This window comes from Podarcis filfolensis, assembly GCF_964270895.1.
Source record: "Podarcis filfolensis genome assembly, chromosome: 3".
NCBI lineage: Eukaryota > Metazoa > Chordata > Lepidosauria > Squamata > Lacertidae > Podarcis > Podarcis filfolensis.
In genome coordinates this window covers 102,572,676-102,593,621 of record NC_139606.1, presented here as the reverse complement: position 1 = coordinate 102,593,621, position 20,946 = coordinate 102,572,676, and the positions used below count along the sequence as shown (strand labels likewise).

At 43.8% G+C, this 20,946-nt stretch overlaps 1 protein-coding gene and 1 long non-coding RNA gene across 4 annotated transcripts in view; both read right to left on the bottom strand.

Annotated features, from left to right (window-relative positions):
* EPAS1 (endothelial PAS domain protein 1) overlaps nucleotides 1-20,946 on the bottom strand; it is a 135,438-nt gene that overhangs the window by 96,107 nt on the left and 18,385 nt on the right. The window contains exon 1 of one of the 3 annotated variants that reach the window (XM_083605008.1): nucleotides 18,391-18,515. The exons of the other annotated variants lie outside the window; for them this stretch is intronic. Coding sequence (XP_083461134.1) covers nucleotides 18,391-18,500 — 110 coding nt within the window. The 5' untranslated portion in view covers nucleotides 18,501-18,515. Of the gene's footprint in view, nucleotides 1-18,390; nucleotides 18,516-20,946 lie in introns of those variants that run through there. 3 annotated transcript variants of the gene reach the window in all.
* On the bottom strand, nucleotides 2,220-8,310 carry LOC310758942. The gene is made up of 2 exons (XR_014546118.1): nucleotides 5,713-8,310; nucleotides 2,220-5,666 (listed from the first exon to the last, which is right to left on the bottom strand). It is a non-coding gene; the product is annotated as an uncharacterized lncRNA (long non-coding RNA).

Below are 20,946 nucleotides of genomic sequence, written 5' to 3'. Positions count from 1 at the left end.
CTGTTACTTATTTTTCTTTTTAAAGAACGCCTCCCCAGACAAAAAGGATTGTCATAAGTTCAAGTGGCATCATGGCTGCATTCCTGGATCGGAATGATGCCACACCCAGAATGCATCTGGGTTGCTGAGTGCAGCCAAGCCACCTTTTGAAACGACAAGTTTCGGTTATTGTTGAAAGACAGAAAGTGGGGAAGAAATCCTTGGTCACCTTGTACAGGTAAGACCTTCCCCCTGCCCCCAAAACTTAATCGTATTTGCCTGCAACCTCTGAAAGTCACAACATTCCTCACACACACACTTTTATGGGGAACAAAATGGTCCCACCAAAGGTAGGGCAGATATTCAGCCCAGCTTTAGTACATACACAAAAGCTAGAATCTTCTTGCTTCTATTTTCAACCCATGTCAGGTACAGCCTCTTGCTTCTGCACCTATTTGAGCCTGAGAATTTTTTAGCAGATTGTTTGTTCACTGGAGAGGGATGCTTATAGAGACACAAGAGCTTGATTTACATGTAAGCAGAAACAGACACTGTTAAGTTGTGGGTGAACATATCAGATGACACAGCGATTCTTCAAACAGCTCTTGCTTATTCACAGGCCAGGACAGAACTGAACTGAAGGGTTCAGTCAGCCTACTTATATAGAACTCCAGTACAATGTAACTGTAACAATTTTCTAAAACTATCCAATCACTGAATGTCACTTTCGATCCTTTATTTGCATAACTATCTACAGTATCCCCCTGCTGGCCCAGGGTGAGAACTTCAGTACATAACAGACACAAAGTAGACTTGAAGCTGTTTGTACATAATTTGACGGCAGAGCACAATTATTTTTCCTTCTCGTAAAGAGAGCTGAAGCTTTCTTTGCTCTTTGAGTTGATTAGTATATTGTGCGATAAAACCCTACACTCTCTTGCAAGAAGCTCCCAAAAAACTTTGGCAGAAACAAAAAAACAACAACAAAGAAAGGAGGCACACCATTTCACACATGCAAAAAGAACCAGTGGCCTTGTTTCTCTGTCGTTTCTATAAATGCGGGATCTTTAGACTCTCTCTTTGCTGAAATGTTTTGCAACAACCAGTAAAGTTGTTTGGTGTTGGCTCAAAAAAACAAGCACCTCTCTGTATTGCAATATAACCTTCTATGTTCTGCCAACCTCACTGCCCTTCGAGGAAGATTAGAACAGGAATGTCCCGACTGACTATTGCACAGCTGAGGTAGTCAAAAGTCACACTCCTCTGAAAGTCCATAATTCCCATTTAAGTCATTTTAATGAGTAATTCTTTGCATAGCAGTTACAGCATCTCAGAGGATTTAGAGCCTCTTGTCTCATTCATTTGTAAGGCCTTGTGGAGTGGGCTGCTAATATAAGGCAAGATTTCGACAGGAATTGGAGTTCCGACTTTAATCCTATGGGTCTGGTTGCTCTGAAATACCTCCAATCTCTCCTCTGTGCTTCCCCGCCCCCCTTTTCAGGGCTGTTCCAGATGTTAGTTTCCCCCCAACTCTGGTGACGAAACGCAGAGTAGTTGCTGCAGCACAGATCGTATCGTCAGACAATTTGATACAAAGACGGGGAGAATGCTATGATCCTGGTCACAGAGGCTTCCAGGCTTCCCCAAACTTCCAAGTTCATTCATTTATAACCTGAGTGAGCTTATAAAGTCGTCATCAACACCAACCCATCAGCAACGCAGGAAGGGGCAAATCTGTATGTCCTGTATCACGGGGGGAGCCTAGGGGTGTGGAGGTTCTCAAAGCCTACGTAAGTGGACAGAGGGGTATATGCAGTGCTTTTTTTTCCTGGGGGGTACGCAGGGGTACGCATACCCCTAAACATTTTGTAAATCTTTGTACTTTTGTCCATTTACTGTACAGTCATACATCGGGTTAAATATGCTTCAGGTTGAGTGTTTTCAGGTTGCATTCCCCAGCGACCGGGAAGTAATGGAACGGGTTACTTCTGGGTTTCGCCGCTTGCGCATGCGCAGATGCTCAAAATGACGTCACATGCATGCTCAGAAGTGGCGAATCACAACCCGTGAACGCGCAGACGCGAGTTGCGTTCTGCTCAGGATGCGAACGGGGCTCCAGAACGGATCCCGTTCACATCCAGAGGTACCACTGTATTTATTTCCCCCGATTTGAATTATAAAATGGTGGTTTTCTTGAGTCAAAATGAGCGTACCCCTAAACATTTTTTTTTAAAGAAAAAAAAGCACTGGGTATATGTGTCACTAATGTAACACACTATGTGATGGTAAATCAAATGAGCAGTACACCCCAAAAGCGCTCAGGTGATAGATTTGCCTACAACTTTTTCTCCTGCTTGCAAATCTGACTCTGTTGTATCCAGAGTCTTCTCAAAGCTGTGTCTGAGGGTCAAAGGAGTTGAGAGTTAATTGTGCAAATGCCGTTAATCATGCACATTTTTTGCAACGCAAGTAACAACCGGTGCCGCTGCTGAAAAGGCACCTGGAATAAGGTTTAAAGCACAGAATGAAGCATGCAGGGTGGTACGTTTTTGGCTTATGATGATGACGACATTTGCAATCCTCAGTAAGCTGTTGGGCAACAAGAACCGAACCAGCATGGTCATCACTGCTGCACATGACAGACAACTCTTCCACAACCAAGTGCCGTTATCAGCCTGGGATGTGCATGTCACAGGCTCAGACAGGACATTCAGTTTCTTAGCCATCGTGCACATTGATGGCGAAAGTGTGACTTATGTACATTAACCTAAGCTGGACAAGTAGCCTTGGTACCTGCAGTAGTGGAGAATGGGATGCCCAGATTTCAGAAGTCAGGTCTCAAGTCAGACCTGACCCCTTTTTGTATATAGAACAGGAGTCAGCAAACCTTTTCAGCAGGGGGCCAGTCCACTGTCCCTCAGACCTGGTCGGGGGCCGGACTATTTGGGGGGGGGGATGAATGATTCCTATGCCCCACAAATAACCCACAGATGCATCTTAAATAAAAGCACACATTCTACTCGTGTAAAAACAGACTGATTCCCGGACCATCCACGGGCCGGATTGGAAGGTGATTGGGCCGGATCCGGCCCCTGGGCCTTAGTTTGCCTACCCATGATATAGAATACCAGCCCTTAATTCAGTCTGTTTGATTCATATGCCATGCTTCCGTTTTAAAGATCATATTTTAAAAAGTGGAAACTTCAACTTGAAAAGAAAATTAATCCCAGTCCTCAATGAAATAAAGAAAAGGAAGCCCCCAGATGTTAAGTAGTGCTATTCATGCACTGGATCGAACAAACAGAAAAGACTCTTATGGCACCACACATTTTACATTTAGAGCACACCCCGGGCTTCTCCTGGAAAAATCCTGGGAACTGTAGTTTGGGGAATTGTAGCTCTGTGAGGGGTAAACTGCAATTCCCAGGAATCTTTGGGGGAAGTAATGAGTTTAAATGTATGGTGTGTAAGCAGACATACCAATTTATTCTGGCATAATCTTTCATGGATTACAGTCCACTTCGTCAGATGTACACCAAAGCTTGGGATCAAGGTGAATGTGTGTTTTCTGTGCAGGGTTAAGTTAGCTTTATGGATGAATAGCAAGGCATCACCTGCTAACCTTTATTCTGCTCCCTTTGTACTGTGTACTTTGACCTTTCAATGCCTTTTTTTGCATACCAGGCTTGATTAGGTCACCCTATATGAAAGTAAGCAAACACAAATCTCAGCCCTACCCCTGCCTGTACAGTTATATCCCCATCCATCCGGTCCCTTCCAACGTTACAATTCTATGATTCTATGATCCCCATTTCCTATCCTGAGATGATGATGTTTTTAGGTGGCATCTCTTATCTTTGTAATCCTTCCTGTATGAGAGAGATTGAATCAAAGTTGTGGTAAGCAAATGTCTTGCTGCAATTAGGGGGGTGGGGGAGAACAATTAGGCTTACTTGTAGGAAAGAGTGTGTTTTCCTTTGAAACAATGACATAAAGATGAAGCACCTCAATCTAATAAGGTTTCAGAGCCTCAGTTAATCACTAGCCTGAGTGCTGTTTCGCTTGGAATGCATAGCTGTCAAGCGTCCCTTATTTGAAGGGACAGTCCCTTATCCCAGCGCCATGTCCCGCTGCTGTCCCTTATAGATGATGTCCCTTAAATTTTCTGAGTTTCAAAGGAAGCAGCTCCTCTCCCTCCCTCCCTGCCAGTCAGGGAGGAGGGAGGCTCCAACTGTGTTGCTTGGCTGTGTTGCTCACCCAATAAGGAGTCTAAGAACAACTGGGGGGTGGAGCTTGTGCCAATTCAAAGCGGCCGCGTTGCCTGGGGACTCGCCTTTGCTCAGCGCTTCCCAGCGGAGAGGTGACGGTGGTTTTCCTTGCTGCATCCCCTTTGCTGGGTTGCTGCGCTATGGGAACCACCACTTGAGGCTTCGTTTGGCTGCTGGTTGACTAAAATCCCTTATTTTGGCTGCTGATCCCTTATTTTCGAGGCTGCTGGTCCCTTATTTTCAAATCTGTAAGTTGACAGCTATGTTGGAATGGGGGAGAAATCTGATTCAATTCCTATCAATAATAGGTGATTCCTGGTGCCTCTGCTGCAAACATTGCTACAGCCCACGGGCTCTGCTCCAGAAGTTCCACTTCAACAGCTGGGTAGGATTGATCTGATTTCCTCACTTTGTTCCCAATATAGATCTCCACTCCCCACACTTGTTCCCGATCTCCATTTCCCCCTTCTTCCCTGGAAGGGAGGCACCATTTGGGGTTCACCTATGGTGCCCAAATGTCTGGCCCTGACCTCTGAAGCACATTTGCATCAATGCTGTTTCACACTCTCCAGTGCTCAAGACTCCCTACAGATCATGGGCCTAAACCTCAATGAATCCTGGCTTAAAATTTAGTGCATGGGCCAGACAGGGAACCTGCTAGGATTTTCACACACTTTGCCTTTGAAAGTTACACTGAAGATGAAACAAGAACTTCAGCAGTGAGCATAGAAGCCAACTCTTCATTCTTCGGCCTCCTCAATAAAATATTTGAGGGGGCTGAGCCTCCCCCAAATTGATGGGCATTGCCATTCAAACGGTGTGCATGAATTGCGTCATGTGATCGAATATGTGGGGCAGGGCTTATCTGGCACACCCACCCAATTTTATTCAAGTTGGCACCCCTGGCAGTGAGAGGATACCAGCATATAGAGCAGAAAGCTTCCAGCGTTCAGCAATCGACTCTCTTTTATCTCTGAGCACAGGCACCTTTAGATATAGACTTATCTGCCCTAAGCATGCTTCTGGCAGGCAGAAGTATCTCTGCACCACAAGAACAGCTAAGTGACATAAACAAGGAGCTCCCACCGAGATGTTGCTCCAGCTCTTCTTTCTCTGCTGAGATCAGACGGCTTCACTAGCTGAAACGGGCATAAAGTGCAGCACAGCAGTTACATAAGTCAGGAGAAGGGTGTTTCCCCATGTTGGAAAGCCGATTACTTTGTGTGGCCACGTGCTAATCTCAATACAGATCACATGTGAGTCAGAAACAAAATGAAACAAAACCCAAACACTCACAAACCCTGTGTCGGATTGCAAGCCTGAATATTCTATCCAAGCTTAAAAAACATATTTGTACAGAAAGAGGGGGAGAAGAAGAGGTCTATACATATCTATCTACCTATCTACCTATCTATCTATCTATCTATCTATCTATCTATCTATCATCTATCTAATCTATGTATACATACAGTGGTACCTCGAGTTAAGAAGTTAATTCGTTCCGGAGGTCCGTTCTTAACCTGAAACTGTTCTTAACCTGAAGCACCACTTTAGCTAATGGGGCCTCCTGCTGCCGCCGCGCCACCGGAACATGATTTCTGTTCTCATTCTGAGGTAAAGTTCTTAACCCGAGGTACTATTTCTGGGTTAGCGGAGTCTGTAACCTGAAGCGTATGTAACCTGAAGTGTCTGTAACTCGAGGTACCACTGTATCTATATATGTATAGATGCAAATCTAGAATTTATTAATATCATTTATTCATTTACACTCCACCTTTTTCCCTGAAGGGACTCAAGACAGCATGCATGAGAGAGAACCGCTAAAAACAGGGGGGAAATCATTAAAAAACAATTAAATATTGTTAGAAGTAAAACTATGCACACATATGAAATCTACTAAAACCAATCAAATAATTACAATACAAACAGTGTGGCACCACCAGCCCTTTCATTAAAATCAGTCAGTTCTCAAAAGCCTGTTGGAACAACTAAATCTTCACCTGCCAGCGGGGGGACAAGAAGGGAGCTAGTTTAACTTTTCTACGGAGGGAGTTCCAAAGTCTGGGAGCAGCCATTGGGAAGGCCTTATCCCACACACATCCCCACCAAGTGTCCCTAGGTGAGCCCCTAAAGATCTCACAACCCAGGCAGGTATCTATGAAGGGGTACAGCCTTTTACAATAATTTATTATAATGATTATAATCATTAAAATAGGAACACAGTGCATTGCACCACAATGAGGAAAACTGTGACCTGCTTATTCTGCTGTCCAGGTGCCAGCAGTTGATGGGCAACTTCAAGGCCTCTTTTCTCCTTCTTATGCTTGGGTACCTTTAAAGCAGACTTGGATTGGGCAGCCCTTTGAACAAAACAAGGGTAGAGAACATGCAGACCTCTGGGTGTAACTTGCATCATCCCCAGCCAACAACATATGGACGGCCACAGGTTTTCCATCGCTGTCTCCTGAGAGTAGGCCACACGGCCACCCTATATCTTCTTTGGGAATCCTTCCTAAACCTGGCACTGGATGACCCACCATAACCAAACTTCAACACACAAGCAAATATTCTCCAGTATGAACATACTGTTGCACAATACGCCAATCTCAGAGCTGTGCAAGATTCTAAGGGTTCCAGCCAGGGCTTGGGTTTCCTTTTGGAATGAGGCACAGTAAATATATGGTTTATTCACACATGTTATATAAGCTGAAACTATGATGGGAGGGGTTCGCAGCATTAACACCCCCGAGAGGGCTTTGCTTCCCCCATAGCTGCAGCCTTGGATCAAACATCGCTCTCTCTGGGTTCCCAGTTTGCTGCTCTCAAACTCTCTGCTCTCAACTCTGGCTTAGTCCTTCTAACTAACCGCGAGTTGGGGAATGGGCCCCACCCCTTTGCTGTCTCGCACAGATCCACTTCCTTTGTTCCCTATAACGGCTGCAGCCAATCAGAAGCCGCAGAAGCTGCGCCGGACATTCAGCTTCTGAAAATCGTTTGAAAACCAGAACACTCACTTCTGGGTTTCGATCATTTGGGAGCCGATTTGCTCAAGAGCCAAGGTGTTCGGCTTCCAAGGTACAACTGTACAGTATTTGTTTCGAGAACTTATGAGCCACTCTTCAGCATAGGTTCCCAGTTTAAAACAAACAAACAACCAACAGCAATACACTCCATTATATGTTTTGGGAAGGTGCTTGCTCATGCTGTATTTGCACACCTCTTAAGATATTGTCACCAAATTTTGCGTGATTGTTCCTGAGATCAATCTGGTCTAAACCACAGATCCTAGGGCTTGCCGATCAGAAGGTCAGCGGTTCGAATCCCTGTGATGGGAGTGAGCTCCCGTTGTTCAGTCCCAGCTCCTGCCCACCTAGCAGTTCAAAAGCATCTCAAAGTCCAAGTAGATAAAAAGGTACTGCTCCGGTGGGAAGGTAAATGGCGTTTCCGTGCGCTGCTCTGGTTTCACCAGAAGCAGCTTAGTCATGCTGGCCACATGACCCAGAAGCTGTCTGCGGACAAACACGGGCTCGCTCAGCCTATACAGCGAGATGAGCGCTGCAACCCCAGAGTCGTCCACAACTGGACCTAACGGTCAGGGGTACTTTTACCTTTACCTAAGATATTGTCACCAATTTTTGCGTGATTGTTCCTGAGATCAAGGAGGAGGTTTCCGTCTATGTTTGGATACAACAGGCTGCCACTTCAGGAGCTGACCTTCGAAGCAGAGCCTCTAGTTCCTACCTATCCAGCTTAGGTGCCCAAAGCCAATTGTTTACATTTGAGTAGTGCTATATTAGGTGCTCTGTAGATTTCAAAACCCTCCAAGCCCTTACTTGCACCACAGCCTCTTCATCCATAGTTCTTCCAAGCTGGCTCTTTCTCAGGTTGGGAACCAGGAACTTTGTGATTTAATGAGCCTAAGAGGTGTGTTTGTATGGGGAAGAGAGAAAATAATGCTTCGTTGGTATTTTTTAAAACATACAGGCCATCTTTTTATTCGACAGTGGCGTCAAAGCAGGTTTACAGAAACCATAAAAACCAAGCCACCATCGTTAAATCAATAGAAACACGGCAAAAACAAAACTTAATTCCGTGCATATTTACTTGGCAACAAACCACACTGAACTTGCTTACTTTTGAGGAAGCAGGCAGATGATACTATAGTTACCCTTTAAATATAAGTAAAACTAAATCAATCCTGATTTCAGGTAACTCAAAATATAAATCAAAAATAAATCTAATGAATAAAACAAAAGTCGGAAGATTCAAGACAGATAAAAGAAAGTACCTCTTTGCGAAGCACTTAGTTAAACTATGGCATTTGTTCCCACAGGAGGTAGTGATGGTCACTAACTTGGATGGCTTTAACAGGATTAGACAAATTCACAGTGGGGAGTGTTATCAATGGCTATTAACCATGATGGCTATGCTCCTCCTTCAGCTGGAGGCAGCCAGTGTTAGAAATTCAGATATATACAAGTTTGACACCAAATGGCTCCTTAAACCAGGGTTACAGTTGCCAAATCGGACTGCCTAGTTGATATTTGGGGACCAGGCAGCTCAAAAGTCGTCTTTTTCAATATGACTTTTTGGTTCCTAAACTTTTTGGTTTCTGAGGCGCAATGGGCAGTCGGCAAATTCAATTGAGAAAACTGAGAAACGCGCCTCGGAAGCCGTTCAACTTCTGAGGCGCGTTCGAAAACGGAAGCATTCACTTTGGCAGATCTTTGGCATTCAAAAACCAAAACATTTGGCTTCCAAGATGCTCGAAAACTGAGGTACCAGTTTCCTTAGCTATGTGGGTTTAACCCACAGTGCCACCCGCGTCCTAAGTCTTGTCTACCAAATACCTTTTTCTGGTTGATTCAGCCTGGTTGCTTCAACTTTGCCTTGGGCTTCAATGCACACTTCTACGGCCCAAAGCACATCCTACACATTTCCCAACTTCTGACTCAGAGCTTCAAAATGCAACCATCAGCACGAGCCATGCCACTGGCAAGCAGTCTCCCCAGGTGACCCTCAGGTAAGCACCTCAGGTGAGGACACGCACTTGGGCTAAAGTTTCCAACACCACCACACCTCTGAAATGTATGACGTTGGAGAGCGGAGCAGTTGGACCTAACACAGCTATAACCAGCAGCGAGGAAACATTATGCAAGACCACAGGAAGTCAGAGGAGACAGTATTCTGCGCAGGCCTGGCAAGCAGCCTGTGTGAACTCCAGCTAACAAGCAGACCTCGGTTGCTGGCGCCAAACCAACCAGAAAACATTCCTGGTGCTACACATGTTTTTGCCAGTGGGCTGTACTCCAGAACGTTGCGTACCTGACGGAAATCAGATTAAACTCAGGTCTCCCTCCCTCTCTTTGCCAACAGCTCTCTCTTTTTTTTTGCGTGGGTGGGTGGGAGGGACAGGAGAGAGGGTGGGTGCTCATTCAGTATTTGTTAGAAATGACAACAACAACCGCTCCAGCAACCGCTTTACTAATTGTTTCTTCTCCAGCCCTCAGCTATCATAAGTGCCAGAGCAAAAACTTTCTTTCTTTCTTTGCAGTGAATTCCCACTTTCCCTGTGACTTTGCCTTCCGCTGTCCCAAAACTTCACCCAAAGTGAACCCAGCTAGTGCATTAGCTTCCTCGACACCACCTTGCAAAAATAACATCATTTGGGACGGAGCTGAAAACGTGCCCTCTTGCACAAATACATAATCTTTCAGAGGTTTACCGGTCAGCAACAAGCTTTTCTGGGATGACCGCATCCAGAAGGGAGGAAGGGAGAAGGCGGTATCCCACTTCCCAAGTTGGAACGCTTCCGCACCCCATTTTCACGGAGACAGTATAATCACATCACTTCTTTTTATTCTTTCAGGTCAGCGGTTTGGAGTCCAAAAGGTATTGCTCCTGGGCTAGACTTGGCTCTGTTGATCCACACAGGATATTAGTAATGGCAGTGGTTGTAACCTTATTAGTCACGTGTTACCTAAATGGTCTCCAAGCAACTTCCACTTAAAAACATACACCTAAATACATTATACCAGCGGTGCCCAAACTTTTTCCAAAGAGGGCCAGATTTGATGAAGTGAACATGTGTGAGGGCCGACCAAAGTTTTTTAGGATTGAAGTTTTTTTTCCCCAATTTTACCCCAATGTTGAGCTTTTTAAAAGGATTTTACCCCAGGACATATACTGCCACGGGGGCCGGATTAAATCGAAACAGCCCCCGAAACGGACTTTGGACATGCCTGCATTATACCATGGCAGGGGTGGGGGTGGGGGTGGGGAGGGGAATAGTGATTGATAGATTTTGATTTATTTAAAAAAGTCCTCAAAATATTTACAGGCGATTGACTAGATAGGCCTTGGTCTTACACAGAAGGGCTTTTCTTATGTTCTTAACTCCATTTAAGTACTGTTATTGTTAGTGGGTGGGTGGGTGTGCAAGATACTATTTAGAAGTTTTAGTAAGAAGAAAAAGCCTCTGTTCAGCCCAGAAGCTTTGCCTCTGGGTCCTTATAAAATGGGTAGGACTGCCGTTTTACACACCAGAAAGGAAGTTTTTACTGAAATCAGTGCAGCCTACTTCTATATAAGTCTAACCAACAGTTGGATTTGGGCTGCAAGTCTTAGACCAAATCTCTCCCAGGAGTAAGCCCACTGGCATTCAGCATGATATATTTCTGAGTAGAGGTTTGTAGGATTGCATGATACAATCACAAAAATGATGCAATTTGTTTCAACACGGCTTCATCCAGGGCTATTTTTCTAGAAAAAGAGGTGCTGGAACTCACCATGAACACCTCCCTTGTTTTCTTATAATGGCAATGGCGCCCATCTGAGAGGTGCCAGAACTGATTTTTGGCTTTAAAAAAAGCCTTGGCTTCATCAGAGCTAACTTTAACAGTGTCAGAATACAGTGGTACCTCTAGTTGTGGACTTAATCTGTTTCGGGGTGCCGTCTGCACCCCGAAAAGTCCTCAACTAGAGCACCTCTTTGGCGCATGTGCATGGCGCGATTGAGCGCTTCTGCGCGTGCACAAAGCACGCAAATCACTTCTGCGCATGCACAGGCGGCGAACTCAGAAGTAAACACTTCTGGGTTTGTCGCGTTCGTAAGCTGAAAGTCCGTAACAAGAGTGGAATGCAACACGAGGTATGACTGTACTTTTAAAAAAAAAGAACAACAGAGACTTCTGGCTAGAGCTGAGACACAAGAAATAGAGGGGACTTCTAGTACCAACATTTTAACTCTGCATGTGTGGATATAGCATAGTCAGTCTGCCTTGAGGTTCTTGCAAATGGTAGTTAGATTTTGTTGGCTGTTGTAAATCTCCCTCTTCTCCCACTTAATATGAACCACTGCTTAATATGTGCAGTGACATTATTAATTGGTCTGCTTTATGCTTTTTGTGTTTTATGCTTATTTAAACTTTTGATGTGCTTTAAAATTAAATGTTAAGGGATAGTTCAACAATGCTATACGGTATTGCAACGCATTGCCGTTGCTATGCTTAATGGCTCTTTTTTATTATTAGCATGTGTTGTTAAATTACTTTATTTTCTGAGAGCCACTCTGAGAACAATGTATTTATGGAAAATGTGGTGACGACGATTATAACTGGGCAATTAGTTCATGGCTGAACTGAGAATTAAACTTGCTTCTCTCCAGTGACCATGCTGACTCCCATTTCTTACAAAAGAGACAATTACTGGTGTGGTGTTTAGAATTATAATCTTCCACACATTCACAGTACACTTCCAATTACTTTCCAAACAATTTTTAAAAATCCAGTATGTGATGCAACTGGAGATGAGGTTGTCCATAGCATGCTGTTGTCACAGTAGTACTGGACTCACCAAATCTGCATTGAGCAGATTTAAAATACTAACTAATGTTGGGCCATGGGAGCATATTCTGACATGCTACTTTCTCCATGGAGTGGATGTTTACAACCATTTTTTTGGGGGGGAGGGGAAATTAAGCTAACAATGTAGACACAAAGAAAAGCAAAGGTGCAACAGATACGACTCCTGTTAATGCTGATCTAAGGATAATTAGCACTGCAGTCAACGTATCAAGAAAACCTCAAACATCTCCAAATTCAAAATGCCATATCTAAAAACTCTGTTGCCATAATTTTACTTTGAAACATCTCATTACCAGTAATTTCCTTGTTAGTGATAACTGGTAAAAGATGCTATAGGAAACCATCTTAGAATGGCCAGTAGCATTATAAATCAGTTACTGACAGAAAATTGGTATTTCCATCAATAAAAGGTTATTATCACAAGCAACATGGAGGGTCACTTGAAAGGCTGGTATATAATAGAGAGTTTTTTGTTATTAGAACAAGATGTTTCAGTTCCTCTTAAAATATATTTTATGGCACAGTAATAAAAAGGGAGGTGTGTGTTATTAGACAAGAAGTGTTATTATTATTAAAGAATTTTCTGTTCTATTCTATTCTATTCTATTCAGATTACGTTCAGGAGTCAATGACCTACTTTGGGGCATATGACCACATAATATTTAAAGTCTAAAGGCACATGAGGTGTCAACCTTCCTGAACTTTTGGGTTTGGTCAGTGCTGAGGTCAGAAACATTCTGAAAAACCCATATACCCATGGAAATCAGTTGGGATATATAACTCTTCACTACCACCCTAAATTATACTGCTGAATTAAGCATAGTTTGGGAGAACCAGAAATGGATTTTTGTGTGATCTCCACTCAGTTCTGCTACACAAAACAAATTCCTGGGCTCAGAATCCTTTAAATCTAAGTTTATGCCTTCTGTACGAGCATCCAGCTGGTGGATCTCAGAATTCTAGTAAAGAAAACTAAGATGGCTCTCTCAAGCCTAATGTCTGTCTGTTTCTCTAATATAGAGCTAGGGTAGTTCAGAAAGGCTGGGGTCTGGGTACATCCATTGTCTGTGCCCAACTGCCTGAACATGTGTACATATGCTCATGCACAGACCTAGGTTTTAAAGATGACTTTTCAAACACCATGTAGATCTTCTCACTTTCCATTGTGCTTCCCAGTGGCATGCAACATGGACTTGGGCTATCAACAAGGAACTAACAGTGTGGAATTCCATACATGGTATCCGATGAGCAGCAATTGTGTTTGCAAAAAATTCTAGCAAAGTCCTGCTTTGCAAACACAAGGTTTTGCAATGTGGGTCTAGCTCTGGTTTCAAATTCCTACTCAACCGTGAAGTTCACTGAGCAACTTTTGGCCAGTTGCTCACTCTTTCTCTCTCTCCCCCCTCTAAACTACCTCGCAAGATTGCTTTAAGTATAGAAGTGGGGAGAGAAGCCATTCTAACTGCTCTGAGCTCCTTGGTAAAAACATATATATTTTAAAATGTGGTAATTGATTTAAAACAAACAAACAAACAAAACTCAAGATGAATATGAACAGGGCAGGGTGCTGCAAGCATAAAATTATAGCCTGCCTCCTAGGTGTTACTTAAAAAAAATTAAAAGTATCTTCATGAAATCCTTGTATAAATGTTAGGATTTTCTTTGATCTAAGCTGAAGCAAAGAAGAACAAAGACATTCCAGGTTTGGTATTAGTCCAGCAAGATGGCCTACCCTCCCACCCAAAAATCCCAGTAATTTGTATCAACATAAAGAACTTTGAAGAATACAAGGTAATACCGTATTGGCTCAAATATAAGCCACACTTTTTTTCCAAATTCCGCCCATGCAGAATATAAGTGTGGCTTATATTTGTGACCTTACACGGCGTGGCGCCCGCCTGCTGCTCCCGAGCCTCCCCCGAGCTGGCAGGGAAAGGGGGGAAGCCGCCGGCAAAGTGGTGTGGCTCCCCCCCACCCCGAGAGCAGCCCGGAGTGCAGGGCAACCACGCGCAGCCTGCCCGCTGCTCCCACCTCCCCCAAGCCACCTAAGGAAGGGGGAAGGCCACCAGCAAAGCGGTGCAGCTCCCCCCCCCCCCGGAAGCAGCCCGGGTTTTTTCTTTTTTTCTTTCTTTCTCCCCCCTTCAATTTTAAAGGTGCAGCTTATTTGCAGGTGTGTCTTATATTCGGGCCAATACGGTACTTAAGGTATGCCTAAAAATCTGTTTGGTTATAATCATGACATCAGCTATAAAATATCTATTGGGGAAAGTTTTCATGATTTTTCCACTATTCGTCTCTCTGTCATTGTCTTCCCTCTACCCAAATCTCTGGTTAAGTGAAAGTCAATCCAAGACAGAACTGCACATGTTAGAAGAGTCTTATGGTTCCATTTAAACCCAGATATAGTGGTACCTCGGGTTAAGAACTTTATTTGTTCCGGAGGTCCGTTCTTAACCTGAAACTGTTCTTAACCTGAAGCACCACTTTAGCTAATGGGGCCTCCTGCTGCCGCTTCGCGATTTCTGTTCTCATCCTGAAGCAAAGTTCTTAACCCGAGGTACTATTTCTGGGTTAGCGGAGTCTGTAACCTGAAGCATCTGTAACCCAAGGTACCACTGTAATCAACTCATATTTATTCAATCCAGTTTTGATAAGTCATTAGAAGGTGTGTCAATCCACTCAGCATCCAATGCAACTATGTCATAGCACTACGTAGGATTCCGCCCACAGATTTCTGCCTGACTTGCATACATTTCAATAGCAAAATTTGATTTTTTTTAATCACTAACCATTTAATTTTCTTTGCACAATAGCCCTCCAGATGTTGTTGGACCCCAGATCCCATAAACCCCATCCAGCATACTCAATGGTCAGGGATGATGGGTGCTATAATCCAAAAACATCTGGGAGGGTCACAGGTTCCCCATCCGTTATATAGATGGATAGGACACAAATATATTTCAGTGCACGTGAGCAACGGGTGTTCTTTCTCTTTGGACCGGTTGCTTGGGTAAGCCACCTTGGGAAAAATAATTGGATCAGTGCTTGTTTTGGAAACAATGCCATTCCACTCCCACTCTCCAATAAAAGGGCTGTTGAAACTCACCTTAGTGCACAAGTGCCAAGATGCATTCAGAATGTCAATGTGATTAAATCAGCAAGAGTTGCCACTCACAGAAGCAACTGCTGCTGTTAAGTACAACTCTTATCAACTGAATCAAGATATCGTTTTACCTACATTGTCCGCCGCATTTGGCAGATCCAGCACGACAACAAGAAACCATGTCCATTATCTACCACAACTATATATCTGTCAACCGCAAGATGCATTAATTGCACATTAATCCCTCGAAGCTTACCTAGCCAATGGTATTCAATCTCTATATAGATGCTATAGCATAAAGGTCACATTCAGATCTGACGTAAAAACCCATTGAAAACTGCATGCTACTCAATAGGTGCAGCTTACCTATGGAGACACAATGGGGTGGGGTGGCAGGAAAAATTAACACAGAGGATTACCAGATAATGTACGCCTCACACTTTTACCACACCTTCCCAGTAATTATAAGCCATTGCCATTACTAATTGGTAGTAATCGGCCCAAAATGGGGATTTGGGTTATATAACTTTATCCAGGACAAGAGAAGTCTATCCAAAGAAGGCTGTCAAATCTAAACCAAGGCAAAGTTGTAGGACTGGAAACTAAAACCCAATACAGTGGTACCTCGGGTTAAGTACTTAATTCGTTCCGGAGGTCCGTTCTTAACCTGAAACTGTTCTGAACCTGAAGCACCACTTTAGCTAATAGGGCCTTCTGCTGTCGCCGCGCCACCGAAGCATGATTTCTGTTCTCATCCTGAAGCAAAGTTCTTAACCTGAAGCACTATTTCTGGGTTAGTGGAGTCTGTAACCTGAAGCGTATGTAACCTGAAGCGTATGTAACCCGAGGTACCACTGTACAGTTTTCATTTCTCCTTCATTAAAGAAGATGGAGGCTTTCAATAAAGATTCATCCATTTTAGAGGGACTATTTTATACCAAAGGTGAAGCGATGGGTTTGCTATTACCTCACAGAATGGCCTGATTGGTTTGTTGGGGGCCTGTAAACCACAACTTCCCAGTATTGATGTCATGGGAAACAAGTATTTAAGAAACCCAGATTACCTTCACCAAAACGATGAGTGTGAGGGAAAGAGAGACAGAGAAGGGTGAGGAAGGAGCATGTGGGGGCACGGGGCTCATTTTCAGCCTAAAACTGGTTTTAAAAATGGAAAGCCTGAACCAGGCAATGTACCACCGAGGTTTTACAAGTACAAGGAATGAGAGGGTGAAGTGTCACTTGACGAGTCAAAGCTTTTCTTGATCTCCCAGAGAAAATGGCTGGCGCAGAGTCATCTCTCACAAAAGTGACAACCAGAGCATTCACTGAAGGAGGATGTAGCCATGTGGGCTGAACACTACTCTTCTGTTACGTGAAGGCATTACTGTCAACAAATAAATAAATTTACACACACACATAGGAACAGCTTCGTCAGCACAGCAGGATTTTGCGCTGCCATTTTGGTTATTTAGAGAAGGCTCTGAGAAGGGTCTCTTTGTGGTTAGCAACTGCATGGGAAATGAAAGTTTACAACGCACCAGTATTAAATTTCCACCTAGTCTTCTGCTTATTTCTCTCCCCCCCCCTTCAGGTTTGTACATGCCCACATAAAGAGGAAAGCTGCTGTTGTGCTTATTTCTAGCACACTTAATTCTTCCCATTATGCAACAGCTCAGGGCAACACTGAGGCACAATAGAAAGGATTATTTGAATTCAAACATCACTGTTTATTAGTGACAGCAAAAACACTCTTGCAAACACTTTAGATAGCTAATAATAACAAATGAAGATAAAAGCTCCTGTAGCATAACAATTAAAATGCTGAAATATGAACTGGAACCTATTAATACTGCCAAACCAAGAAAGCCCATCCTAACATTCATTCATTCTTTCTTTCTTTCTTTCTTTCTTTCTTTCTTTCTTTCTTTTACTAATTAAAACTCACAAACTTGCATAAAGTATTTAGCGCTACATTTGTAAGCAGCCACTTGCTTACTCACCCATCGTAGGTAAGAGTCACTTCCAATCTGCAAGGTAAGGCATGTTTTTTTGTCCCTAAATGCAGAGTTAGTTGGCTCACTTGCTTGTTAGTTTCTTTGAGGTATTTCCCTGGCCACCTTTTGCATACAAACTCGTGAAGGGACGTTACAGTAAAATAATTAATAAATTAAATGTGATAGGCGTGCAGCAAAGCTTAGTTTGGAAAATGGTTGTCCAAACAATATACCTTTTATTATCAATATACAACAATATACCTTTTATCAATGAACCTATGGATGCTCTTGTTTGTCTTCCCAATTTTATGCCACATTTGGTACCTATTAAGAAACATGCCCAGCCCCCTTGATTCAACTTTCAGGCATCAATGTTGACAAATGACCAACAAGGTATGTAAAGGTAAAGGGACCCCTGACCATTAGGACCAGTCGTGACCGACTCCGGGGTTGCGGTGCTCATCTCGCTTTACTGGCCGAGGGAGCCGGTGTACAGCTTCCGGGTCATGTGGCCAGTATGACTAAGCCGCTTCTGGCGAACCAGAGCAGCGCATGGAAACGTCGTTTACCTTCCCGTTTACCTATTTATCTACTTGCACTTTGACGTGCTTTCGAACTGCTAGGTTGGCAGGAGCAGGGACCGTGCAATGGGAGCTCACCCCGTCGCGGGGATTTGAACTGCCGACCTTCTGATCGGCAAGTCCTAGGTTCTGTGGTTTAACCCACAGTGCCACCCGCGTCCCGTCTAACAAGGTATGTATAGACACGCAAATTGGTTCTGTTCTGTTCTTTTCATATATTGAATGCTTTTGTTTTGGGACAGAAACTGGAGCAGAGCCTGCATTTCCCACTCCGCATTTTCTTCATGGCAGCACTGCTTTCATTCCGCTCTTTACGTTCTACGTCGGGGCAAAATCACGTGATTTACAGGACTGTGTCAATCCGGTTGCTTTTACAATATTCTGCACCATTCGATAAGGATAACGATAAGGAAACACAAAGCAAATTGGAGATGGAGGCGGTGGGAGAAACCTCATCTATCACATATCATTTGTGGACCATGAATCCCAAACACATTCACAGGATGGTTTCCATTCCAGGCATAGGATGAATAAGTGAAGAATGGCAATTTCCACTGGAATTGTTCGGCTTCCATGATCTTCACCTCGGAGAATACATACCCTCCAACATTCCTCGGATGAAAACGAGGCTGGGGCAGGGATGCCGACGCCACAGCTGAACGCAGCAAGCCAGAACCAAGTGATCGTAATGGCCGCTCTTCAGTGCCCATGACCCCTCAGTGCCCCTCGCGACTGGCTCTGCCCCCTTCATTTCCCTACCCACCACTTTCTTTATGAGAAAATGAGGAGCGGGGAAATGGTGACAAACTTCCTAACAGGCATTCAAGTGACCCAGATCTTGTTTTCATAAAAACAGGAAGTGGCGCCATATTGCGTGGGGGGGGGAGGATGCATAGATCTAAGAAATGTGGTAGAGGGACGCACGGATCTGAACTTCCAGTAACACTTTGTAACACTGTACTGAAGGGAAAACATCCTTGGGAATTCAGGACTCAGCATGAAAAAGTGAGAAGCCATGATGGCTTAAGGGCTTTCCTGGCATTTTGGAGGCTGTTGGAGGGTATGAGAATATAGGGAATGCCTTGCTAGATGGAACCTGTAATGGAAGCAACCATATATTCTATCCCATGCTTTCATTTTCCCATTTCCCTTTTTGTGCTTTAGGCTCTAAACACTAGAGTAGGGACCTGTCATGTGTTCTTTGTAAAGCACTATGTACCTTGATAATGGGACGTTGCTGGCACTGTGGGTTAAACCACAGGGCCTAGGACTTGCCGATCAGAAGTTAAGCAGTTCAAATCCCCGCGACGGGGTGAGCTCCCATTCCTCGGTCCCTGCTCCTGGCAATCTAGCAGTTCGAGAGCACGTCATAGCGCAAGTAGATAAATAGGTACTGCTCCGGCGGGAAGGTAAACGGCGTTTCCGTGCGCTGCTCTGGTTCGCCAGAAGCGGCTTAGTCATGCTGGCCACATGTCCCGGAAGCTGTACGCTGGCTCCCTCGGCCAATAAAGCGAGATGAGTGCCGCAACCCCAGAGTCGGCCACGACTGGACCTAATGGTCAGGGGTCCCTTTACCTTTACCTTACCTTGATAATGCATATATATATATGGGTGAGTGTGTAATATAATGGAAAAAGAGACATTGCACCATCTTTTGTAATTCATGAAAATCTTTAATAAAAATTATTTTTTTAAAAAAAACAAAAACCCAAATCTAATCCACTGCCATTTTGTTTCCACCAGCAGCCAGGTATTTATTTATTTTTCAAAAAACTACATCCCCTGCAATAAACAAAATTAATAGGTAGCATAGTTCCCATAAGCATATACTTGTTCATGCAACCAGCTTTGTCCAGAAGTATTTAAAACATATTGGCCCATAGGAGGGGATGACGATGGCTGCCAAGCAAATTTCCTGCACATGCCTGTGTCACCAGGTGGCTGGCATGGCTCAGAAAACCAACTGCACTGAAGAGAGAGAGACTATATGCGCACAGGTTGGGTGAGCAAGCCATTTAACCACAATGCTGAACGAAGGCATGTACTTACCTGGTACTTTCGCGCTCCCAGCCTCCGGCATACTGTGATCTATATTAAGCGCTAAATGTGCTTCAAAACAGTGGAGGAGGTTAGACTAGAAAATATTACAGGTCTTCCTAGTCCCCCAAGCTTACAAGTGCATTTAGAAGACAGTCAAACCTTAATTGCAGCGGTAGGAGATCGTGTAAGGTACGGGCAGTGGAAGGCACCCAAGTGTGTTCAAATGGCTTGCGTTAAAATACCGTGAACACCAGTGTCGTTAATTAATTGTTCTTCCAGCCCCACCTTCAGTAAATGGTCCCACAGTTTACTGGACCACAATTAAAGATCTTAAAATCACCTGGAAAGTTTACCTAAAAATGTCAGTAAGAACCTCAGGATAAATACATTCGGAACACACACTGATTAATGTGACAAACTCTGATCCAGAATCCCCAAAAAAGAAAAGTTTCAGGAAGAATAAAAAGGGTTTTGTTCAATACCTAAAAGTGTAACACAATAAGTGCCAGTAGAGATGTAAGAATTTCCACTCTGACCAGTATTTGTCTCAATCAGTACTTTTCTGTTGCACTTTGGTTTCTGCCAAATACTACGTGATTTGACTTACTATCTGCTATTCAACATAAGTTACGTAAGTATTTGTGTACTATGTTCGTTTCGGTGTAAAGGAAATGTAAAAACAATGCTACAAAGTCATTTATTATGAATTGTTTGCTGTTTTTAAACAACAACTACATGAATGAATACCAATTGTATTATCTTGGCTGATTACCATTTCTGACCACAGATGAACATGCAAACTTGCAACTTCCATTTCCTTTTCTGTTTTCTTCAGAATTCTCTGACATCCCAAAGTGCCAGGCAGGCAACTCTGGAGGAAAAGCTCCACAAACTACGGCCAAAACCATTATCTCCCTGACCATAACTTGCCTCACCTCCAGTGGCAGAGGCACCTAAAGAGAATCAGCAGAGGACCTTAGCATCTAGGCAGACAGATATGGAGATGTTTGTTCTGTTAGGTACCTGGACCCCAAGCTGTTTAGGGTCTTAAAGATCAGCGTGTGGGAACTGGGCTTGGAATTGAACATACATACAACCCAAAGCACAACAACAAAC